The sequence below is a fragment of the Tenrec ecaudatus genome, chromosome 2, assembly GCF_050624435.1.
Source record: "Tenrec ecaudatus isolate mTenEca1 chromosome 2, mTenEca1.hap1, whole genome shotgun sequence".
Taxonomy (NCBI): domain Eukaryota; kingdom Metazoa; phylum Chordata; class Mammalia; order Afrosoricida; family Tenrecidae; genus Tenrec; species Tenrec ecaudatus.
The window spans coordinates 199427880-199439410 of record NC_134531.1 but is presented as its reverse complement, the minus strand read 5'-3'; the positions used below and the strand labels follow the sequence as shown (position 1 = coordinate 199439410).

At 34.1% G+C, this 11531-nt stretch overlaps 1 protein-coding gene across 1 annotated transcript; it reads left to right on the top strand.

Moving 5' to 3' along the window:
- The first annotated feature begins 778 nt into the window (after positions 1 to 778).
- LOC142440389 (olfactory receptor 14I1-like) lies at positions 779 to 2217 on the top strand. Its single transcript, XM_075542841.1, is given in 2 exon segments — positions 779 to 807; positions 1161 to 2217. Coding segments are annotated over 2 exon segments (1086 nt in total).
- Positions 2218 to 11531: the final 9314 nt, after the last annotated feature.

Here is an 11531-nt window from a genome sequence, read left to right as displayed (position 1 = left end):
TATTTGGGGCAAAAGTGCTGATTCATGATTAGAGACCTATTTGCATTGTGTTAAGAATAATCTGATAACTCTCAGCGTTTGGTTGTGACATTTGTCACCAAAGCAAATACCTTACTATCGGTTTAACTAATTCTATAAATAATAAAACTGAAACAAATTCATTGTTAGAGAGTTCATTCTGACTCATAGAAACCCTAAAGGACAGAGTAGAACTGCTCTGGTGAGTTTAGAAGCTGGAAGTCTTTATGGGATTAAAAAGTCTAATCTTTCTCCTAAGCAGTGGCTGGTGGTTTCTAACTGCTGGTCTTGTGGTTAGGCATCCCACTGCATACCCACTACCCCACCAGGACTTCTATAAATAAATAATAAAGGGTAGCTGAAAATATGAACATGGCTTTAAGTATTGCTATGTATTACTTATTTTCTAAGAATAAATATGACCATAAGTGTTGTGCTCCATCCTGCATTCATTGTTTGCTCCCCAATTCACCTCATGCTCCCACCATACCCCCGTCCTGTTCCCTAACAAACATTGCATCAGCTATTGTCTCTATGCATCTACTCCTGTTCTAGCAGGGTTTGTTTCATCTGCTAGTATTATTGGAAAATCAAATGTTATCTATGTACCCTAGAGCTGACATGTGAACAGACCAGCCTTGTTCATATCAGCAGAAAGTTGTTCATAAGACACTGTCCATGTGGCAATAGACACTGGCAGCTTCTCAAACATGAGTAAAAAGTGTGCTGCTCATGGAAAACTTTGAAATTATGGGCGGACATGGATGACAGCGTCAAAGGGCAAGGACAGTAATACCATTTAATAAAATTGAGAAGTAGCAGGCTGCATTTCAGGTCTGCTTTACCAGCTTCTGAATGATTTTATGGATAAGAATCATCATTTTTCAAAGATTTGTGATATCTATCCTTCAAGCAGCAGTCATATATGTGCTGTGTACTATATACATAGTACTAGGCAGAAGCTCTTTAAAATTACTTAAGTCTAACTGATTTAAATGAAGGGCATCTAGAATCCTATCATCTTGCAAAATGTATTAACCATGATCCCATTTGCTTCATCAGGACAGAAGATATTAATGGGAATACTAATTAAGTTAAGGTGACGTTCCAATATTTTATTACTAAAATATTTTCCATTTTAGTTATCTTATTTTAATTGATGTTTTCTCCCCCTCCTTCCATTTCTTCCTTCAACTATCAGGACATGTACTTCCCTGTCAACTGGATAACTTCACAGAAGTAAAGGAATTCCTTCTCACAGGGTTTTCTGATACTTGGGAGCTGCAAATACTACAAGCTGGACTATTTCTGTTGATTTACCTGGCAGCAATGACGGGGAATCTTCTCATCATGATGGTCATTAGTCTAAGTCAGTGTCTTCACACACCCATGTACTTCTTCTTGAAGAATCTTTCCTTTTTGGATTTGTGTTATATCTCAGTCACCATTCCTAAATCCATCCACAGCTCGCTGACACACAACAACTCTATCTCTTATCTTGGTTGTGTGGCTCAAGTCTATTTTTTCTTTGCTTTTGCATCTGCTGAGTTAGCTTTTCTCACTGTCATGTCCTATGACCGATATGTGGCCATTTGCCATCCCCTCCATTATGGAGCCAGGATGACTTCAGGGAAATGCCACCAGATCTCAGCTATAGCCTGGTTCACTTGTTTTTCCTATGCTACCGTCCACACTGGGAACATGTTTTGGGAGCCCATTTCAAGATCCAACAAGATTCACCAGTTCTTTTGTGACATCCCTCATGTGCTGGCCCTGGTGTCCTGTGAGATGTTCCTTGTTGAGTTTGTGTCTCTGGCTCTCAGCTCATGCTTGGTTGTTGGATGCTTTGTTTTTATGATCATCTCATATTACCGGATCTTCTCAACAGTGTTCAGGATCCCCTCAGTAGAAAGTAGAACAAAAGCCTTTTCCACTTGCTCCCCACAGCTGATTGTCACCGTGCTCTTTCTCACCACCGGGCTCTTTGCTGCCTTGGGACCAAGTCCCACAACTTCATCCATTCAAGATTTAGTGATTGCTGTAGCATACACAATTTTTCCTCCATTCTTGAATCCCATCATATACAGTCTTAGAAATAAGGAGATAAAAGCTTCCCTGTGGAGACTCTTTAACAAAATGCATCCTTAGCAAAAGTATCAACTGGCTTTTACTTGGCAATGCTCTACATCAGAAGTTTAGTTTTTTCCTCAGCTATTGACTTTAGTCTTAAAACAGCTGTCAGAGAACCATCATTTATATCTGTGAAAGTCCCATACTGCTTTTGTTGTTGTTTTTTTAAACTAAATCTTTGTTCATTTCTAATTCAGAAACTTGTTAATTGCCTTTTTTTGACTTTGTATATGAATATTATTCTTATATTTCAATTTTCAAAATGAGTTAGAAAATTTTAAGTAACAGAACAGTGAAAAAAATGACCACCTATTATAGTTTTTTTTTCTGGTAAGACCACAGATAAATGAATTTGTGAATCAATGCTGAGAAGATTTTTTGTCAAAGCATCATAATTAGATTTTTTAAAAGTGAATTCAGTTGTAGATTTCAATAGCCCAGATTTGAAGTACTACCATGATGATATTGTTCACATTGTGAGATTATTCACTGTAGTGCAACCCTACCAGGAGTATCATGGATAATATTTACTGCAATCGCCTTGGAATTTCCTTCACTGTCCCCCTCCTCTCCCCTCTACAGTTCTGAGATTGTAAAGCTGCAGAGTAAGCTCATAAAGTACTGTGTTACTTGCAAAGGCTGCTCTGTTAAACGGTGAAGATGTTACAGTGTTGGTCTGCACACTCCACAGTTTTGTGAGGTTTTAGAAGTGTTTAATATTCTACATACCAAACCAGACCGAGAATTTGATTAATTTATCTACTAAACATACTAACGTCAATGTTAATAAAGTATATAAAAACTGGCTTCATTAAAAGAAAATTTTCTTTTGATTTGCTCTTGTTCCTTCTCAGGGTAGTGCTGATATTCTTTACATGTTTCTTATTCTCCAAAATTATTTAAATAATTGTCTGTTCTTCAGATTCTCAATAGGCTATATTCATACACTTGGATCTGCAGACTAATTTTAAAGTTGCATATTTTATTTTTCATACTTTAATGATAATAGTTATATTTGCCTTTTCTAAATTCTTACTATGTAAACTCTAAGTTTTGTACATCATAGAATTTAATCATTTTTCCTGGATTTCTGAGTTCATTAGTATTTGAAATAATGGCCATAACTTTACTTTTAACACTATTTCTCAGACATAATTATCTAATTCTCAGGGTTTCCAAAGAATGTAGTTATTAATTGATGTTGCTACATAAATATATTTGGACATTTAATGCATTTGTTTTGGAATATATTTATAGAAAAAATAACTTTGAAAAATGGTATGGTTTACCCACATTCAAATTTTAAAACATAACAATGTATCACTCCCCAAACTTCTCTTGTACTGTACATTTGTTGCCAGTCTCTTCCTTGAGAATAATCTCTAATCATCTTTGACATATGAATTATATAATATGTCATCTCTTGGAATTAGCTCTTTTCACTTCATCAAATACGTTTGACAAGGCAGTCACACATGCTGATGTGTATGTTATTGTAAATGTTTCCTTTTTTGTACTTATTGTTTGTTTGTTTGAGATTAACTTGTCACTAAAGGCTACAAGTTTATTTCAATTTTAATTTGTCTCCATTTTTTTTCAAGTCAACCAAACCATTATTTGGGTTTGAGGATAGGAAGTATCTGCAGGGATTATTATTTTTTTAAAGAAACACATATATTTACACAGACACTCTCAAGACAAAATCAACAACAACATTATATATGTGGTTACTTTTGCTTGTTCGATTTTAGACTTGGTATTTCTTAAAGATGAATTTTCCATGGTGATTCTCTATAAATAGTGTGGTCACCTCATGAGATAGAGGTGGGGGAGAGATCTGCTTTGTAAATATAATACAGCTTCACCGATGATTTAAAGATGCATATTTGAAACTAAATATTAGTCTGCAACAATCTATAAAATACTTAAAATATAGAAAAGTAGATTTTAAGCATTCTAGATGAAAATATGATGCCTTGTTTAAAAACCCACTCAATGGAAAATTCACAAAATACATTACCAAAGAATTTTGGCATTTGCCAAAATATATAGTAGAGGTTAAAAATATATAGAGTGACTTTAAAGTTTAGCAAAGTTTTAGATTTATCAAAAAATTGAGCAAATAGCAGACAGTCTCCTTTCAACCCTTTTGCCCATTAACAGCTTCCTCTATTATTAAAAACTTTCCATTAGTGTGGTACATGTATTGCAATTGATGAACCATTATTGATCGATTTTTATTAACTAAAGGCACTCTGAAATCCTGGTTCAATATTTGTTAAACCTAGAATCTTTCAAAATGCCTAAAGTTATGTAACCAACATTGCAATATCAACACCACAAAAGAGAACCATCTCATTGCACTAACACTTCCCTGCTCTGCCTGTTCTCCCATTCTCTTCTCCTTCTGAGCCTCCAGGAAAGAGTTGATTTTTTTCATTTTTTCTGCTGTTTTCCTTCTTTCCAAATTGTCACATAGTCAGAGTCATGTAACATGTGGTCTTTCTTGCTGGTTTCTCTCACTTAGCAATATGCAATTCAGGTTATTCTCCTTTGGTTTGTGGATTCATACCCCTATTAATATTAAATAAGTTTTCACTGCATACATGTTCCTCGGTTTGTTGGTCCACTATTCTTTTGAACAAGATCTTCAGTGCTAATTTGGGGCAGTTAAGAAAACAGCTATGAGGTGAAAATTGACTTGAGGATAATGAAAAATCAAATAAAGCTTAAATTTAAAAAAATAAGATTTTTAAATCATTAATAAAATAAGGGGACTCTTACAGCTCTTATAACACTCTATACAATTGTATCAAACATGTTTGTACATATTTTGCCATCACTTCCAAAACATTTTCTACTTGAGCCCTTTTTCCTCTTTTTCTCCTCCCTTCCCCACCATTCCACTCTCTTCAATCCTTGATTAATTATATATTGTTATAATTTCATACCTTATACAGTCCATTTTCTCCCTTAACCACCATTTCTGTTATTTGAGGTGGAGTGATGGGGTACCCTTTGTCTCCCACCCCCTTACTTGACCATCCCCATACCGTCATATTGCTACTCCAAGTACTGTTTCTGAGGGGTTTATCTCCCCTGAATGCCATGTGTAGAGAGGCAGATCTTATCTGTACCTATGTGTGTTCTCTAGTCTAGCCACATTTGTAAAGCAGACCTGGGTCAGGAGCTAGAGGAATGATGTCCTGTACTACACCTTGGTTGAATCATCCCTATCTTATAACACTTCTATGGGGGAATATTCAATAGTCCACAGTTGGGCTTTGGGGCTCCACTCCAAACCTCTCATTCATGTCAATATAGTTGTTTGTTTTGGATCATTTGATGCCTGATACTTGATCCCATTGACACCTCATGATCACACAGACTGGTGTGCTTCTTCCACATGGGCTTATTTGCATCCCTTTTGGATGGCTACTTGTTTAACTTTATGCCTTTAAGACTCTAGCATCTAGATGCTATATTTTTCGATAGCCAGGCACCATCTGCTCTCTTCACCACATTTGCTTATGTACCCATTAAATAAAGTTTTTAACGTAGGTATTTGTTCTTATCATTTGGATACCTGGTTCCATGATTGCCTGTTAGATTGTATGATAAAGAGTCCATTGCGCTTTATAGGAAAGTATTACATTTTTTCTATTGTAATTATTGAATTATTGATTCCCTCCAGCAATGAATGACTACTTCTGTTGCTTTATATCTTTAACAACTTGGTGTTGTCAGTGATTGTCCTTTTAGGCATTATATTAGTTATATAGGTTATCTCAATATTGTCTTCAGTTGCAGTATCCAAATAACATAAAATATTGATAATCTTTGTATCCACTTATGTTCACTTTCACTATCTTCTTAAGTGTATATCCATATATTTTGATAATTTAAAATGGATTTACTTTTTGTATTGTTGAATTTTTAAAGTTTGTATATATTTTAGCTACAAGTGCTTGCACCAGAAGTTGTACTTTGCAATTAAGTTCTCCCAGTGTATATTACAATTCAATGTAAATAAGACCAAAATCCTCACATCTGAACCAATGGGTAACATGATCATTATAAACAGAGAAAAACTTGAAGTTTTGAAGGATTTTCTATAGCCTGGATATACAATCTATGCATATGGAAGCAGCAACCATGAGACCCAAAGATGTGATACATTGACTGTGTTTGCTGCACAAGACATCGTTAGAATACTGAGTCAAGAAAGTTCCTTTGAGTACTAGGAATGCACCTGATTCAACCCATGGTATTTCGCAATGCCTCATGTGCATGTGAAAGTTGCACATTGACTAAAGAAGACGGAAGAAGAATCGATGCATTTGCATTGTGATGCTGGAGAATACTATTGGAAGTACAATGGACTGCTTGAAGGACAAACCTATCTATATTGGAAGACGTAATGCCAGAGAGTTCCTTAGAGGCAACGTTAACAAGACTTCATCTTACATACTTTGGACATATTTTCAGGATATATCAGTGCCTTGAGGAAGATACCATGTTTGGTAAAGCAGAGGGGCAGCACACAAGAGGAAGTTCTGCAAGGAGATGGATTGACACTGTGACTACAACAATGGAACCAACAGAAGAACAACGGTGAGGGTGGTTGGGGAACAGGCAGTGTTTCTCTCTGTTGGGCTTAAGGTCACTATGGGTCAGAACCAACTTGATGGCACCAAACAAACACAACCACTTTGTGCTCACATCAGGATCCTTGATTTCCCTTCTCTGATCATGTCCTTACAATCCAAAAATTCACTCTAAGCATAAAAAAATATTTTAGAAGAACTGAGATGTTTGTGTATGTTTACATTATTATCTTAATCTTCAACATCCTTTTAAAATTCAAATATATTAATATTTTTATATATAACAACTGTATATCAAACATGATATATAACATTAATATACACTAGTGGGTTCATACTCAGAGACCTGTTCACTGTCCAGATAAAGCCAATTATCTACTTGCGATTCCACATTGGGAAGCAACTATTGTTGAAAGGCAAGGGATGAACCCCCAAGGGTTTTTCTAGTGTGATCAGTCTCCTCGTGTTCTTAGATATATCTGAACAAAGAGATACTCGTTATAAAACAGAATGATTCCTCTCAATCTCAGCCATTTTGGAAACTCAGCCTACTCATCATTGTCGTTTTAAAAACATAGTATCCTTACCAGAAATCCTGGATTACCTTCCCAACAGATAAAATCACATCTGTGAGTATTTGTTATTATTCATTTAATTTTTTTCTCTCCTCCTCCTCATTGTTACTACATGAATAACTGATTTCATTTACTTCTTATGTGGTTCATCAGTTTATACATAACAATGTAAATGACATTAAAGTAGAAAATATAGATAAGAAAATTTTCATATGGATGAACTAGTTTTTTATTCAATCTAATTAAAACTCAGCCCCAGTATCTTAGTACAATTAATAGTCATTCATAAAAACTCAGGGGTGCAGAAATATTCTGTGTACCACTGACATCTTCATATCTGTTTAGTTTGATAGTTTAATTTATACTAAAATATTAACTAAAATATATTATGTTTTACCCAGAATTATTTATTATTAATATTTAACTAATGATTTTAAAATATTTTCATTTGTTAAGCATTCAAATTTTATAATTTCATTGTACAGTGTGACTCATGATTACATGTCATACATGCAAATTTTATACACACAGTTCCTATTACTTAAACTATAATTCTAGTACTTTCTGATATTATATTATGGGATAGATAAGCATTTGTTCATGACTATATTTACAGAGCTCCTTTAAAGACTGCTTCCAGACTATTATCTGCATTTAATTCATCTCACAATATTTTGGAAAATTGAGGAAATTAGAAATAGATTTATGAATATGTGCATAATTTTTAAAAATCCATCAAGGAACAAAATATATCTTGCAATTCAGGCTTGAAAGAATATCCCATCAGTATTTCTACAAAGTCAAAGAACAGTTTGATTTTATATTTTGAGGGATGAGAGAATCATGTAATTCTCTAATCTCCTATAAAAATTCTCCAATACCTAAAGTACCTAATCTACCTCCAAATATGCAGCTATGGTAATATTTGAAGCTTTCAAACTCTACTCATCCCATTTCAGGATATTTTGTATTGTCATGTTCATTTAAAAAAATTGATTACACTAGAAAAAGCAGAGTGTTGTACTTTATATTTACCTTTTGTTTCCTTTTTGGAATTTAGTCAGTACTATGGGTATACTTCACTGTAGCTGCAACAATGGGCAAAAGCTAGGATGTGAGGATGGCGGAGGACCAGGCACTATTTCATTCAGTTGTGATTAGGATTCCTGTGGATCAAGGTAAATCAGATGGCACCTAAAAACAACAGGCTTAGATGTGCACATTGGAATTGCGATCCCCAAAGTCAAAACCACAGATGCTCCGTGGGACAAAGGAGGAATTTCCTGCTCCCATAAAGAGTTAGAGTCTCAGAAATCTGCAAGATCAGTTTACATTGCCCAACAGGGTCATAAAGAGTGGGCATTGACTCCATGACAGTGAATTTGAGGAGTGCTTTTTAGTTTATGGGAAAAAACTGAGATAAATGTTAGATGCAAATGTAGCACATGCTCATCCATACAGTGAGTCACTAGTAATTCTTGCTGACTTTTCTTCAACATAGTAACCAATATGAGTTCTTACTCTATTGGAAATATTTTACAAATATGAATTTCATAATATTTTTATATTTTTATAGAAATGGAATCAAGGGTTCAAATATTTATGTGATTACATAGTAAATAAATGACAGAATACAAAACATATCTTTACCTGAGCATCATGAAATTCAAGTCTACTGAAGTCATAGGAAATTCATTTTGGAAACCTAAAAATTATTAGTATTTATGAAAGATTATCACTAGCTGTTGAAAATGTTGAAGCATGTTGCAGTTCTATAATATGCTAGGGTATAAAGTCAAAGTGTCTTTGACTTTAATGGGAGTAATGATAAGCAGTTATTGTTAATATATCAATTGTCAGAAAAAACAGTATAAAGAAGGTTCCTATGATTATTCAGTAGTCATATTCCTACAAATTCATTTTATATTGCTACCAATATATTCTCAATCCTCGGGATTGTATAAAACACCAATATGAACAAAAGAAATTTAGTGTAACATTTTAAAGGATCTCATTTAAGATTTCAAATATGTTCAGGTTTTAGGGAAAATTAAGTGCTCTATACAAAATACAGGGAACCCTGCAGGTGCTACCAGCCATCGGGGTGGAGGCACAAGAGAAGCTGCGCACAAGCCCAGTTGCTCAAGGGATAACGACGAAGCTCTCTGGTGACTAAAGACCAAGAGCCTCAGAAAATGAAAGGGGCGCTTTCATTCTGAGCTGCAGAGTCACTGGAGGGATGCACTCAACTCAGTGGCAGGACATTTTGGCCCAGAAAAGAGAGTATTCAACTCACCTCATCTTAGTCTGCTTTAAACAATTAAATATTAATGACCACCAATAGTACTCATCTTACATTGCAATGAAGGGCAGAGATATGCATTCAAGATATGCATTCTTTGCAACTTATAGAACTGGTGAGTGATTGTGGTGAATTATATAAATACATGAATTGATAAAACAATTGATCAAAAGTATATCAATTACAGGTTAATAATTATTTCTAAAAATATTTAAATTCTGAAATATGGCAATACATATTTAAGGTGAAACATGTTTGTAGCTATAAAATTGAAAATGTAATAATGAAAATAAAATCTACAATATAAATACAACTCCTTTTCAATAATATTCCCAAAGGAATTTGTTCTCAGTCAGCAATTAGTAGGAAATCACTGGCTTGATCCTCCAGGTCTGGATCACTGTGATCTATAAATTGACGGCTCCTCAGGCTTTCATGGCTCCTGCAGTCCGCAGACAGCTAGAATGGATTAGAACTGATGAACAGTCACCCGGGATCCGATTCTGTCCTAGTGGGAAACAGCACAGCTTTTCAATCTAAATCTCATTTGGAAAAGCACCATGTAATGCAACCTGTCCTCTGAGCAGACAGACCTGTCATGGAATGCCATTGCACATACATCTTCAGATTAATGGACTCATTCGGTCTTCTTGTAGTACAGTTATCTTATTTTAACTTAGGGGTATAATTTTCTAAATTTCAAAATTACAAAGATAATTACATTTTAGAATGTGTGATAATGTAAAATATGTATTGTAGCCAAAATAAATTAAGCCTGGTGTAATTATGATTCACTTTGTTAATTATGGTATATAAGATACATATGAATAAAATTACCCATTAAAATATAATGAAATATTTTACAAAAGAGGAGACAGAAAAAATCACATGTCTAAATGAAACAATAATTTCTTAGTTGTTAATATGAATAAATATATAGTTCCTATTGAAAAAGATAATCAGGAAATATAATCTTTCAGTGGACATTCCAAATGAAATGAAAAATATTAGTGGTGGAAATGGAGATAAAAATAATATTTTCCTTATTCTACTTACTCTTCATATAGGTTCATCAATCCTGGGTTTCGCATACTGAAAAACAAAGAACCATAAAACACAGCCTCAATAGAATGACCTCTATTGACATAAGACCCCTGATACACACTCTGCTATGAATGAACAAATACCAAAAAAATTCATATGAAAATTTTGGAAGCCGATTAAGGGGCTCAGGGAGAGATGAGTACAGTTGGGAGTGGTGGTGGGGGGTAAGGGAGACAATGTTAAGATGTCTAAGTAGAAAAAGAATTGTTGGAAACTGATTTTGGAACCTCTTGTACAATTTTATTTGACATGATTGAAATACTGAATGATATGCTTGCTACATGTATTAAAACCCAAGCAATTAAAATGGTACTGATATTTTTCCATAGTACAGAAAATTAACTAAAATTATTAATAAAAATTGGGATATACTTATAAAGCTATTGCTTACTATCTCTATATGTACTGAAGTTTGATCAGAAAATAAGTATATACTAAATGGGTTCTAATACTATACACATAAATTGAAATTATCTATAGTGATTCAATAAATCTGGCCGGCAATCTGTTGATGTTTGACTCCCAATATTATATACTCATCAGTGATAGAAGTGAAAACTCCACATGAGCACCATTTATTTTGCTGCCACTCAAATAATTTATACAAGGAAAAATACTATAAAAACATGACATGTTATGCTATATTATACTGGGAAATGCCATATGTAGGATATAGTGGAAAATGGGGATCAATACATATACATTATATAATTTCTTTCCTCCTTTCATTCATCTTTTTTTGTCTTAGGAAATTTTTACATGTGTCTCTCAAAATTTTAAAGAAATCATACTAAA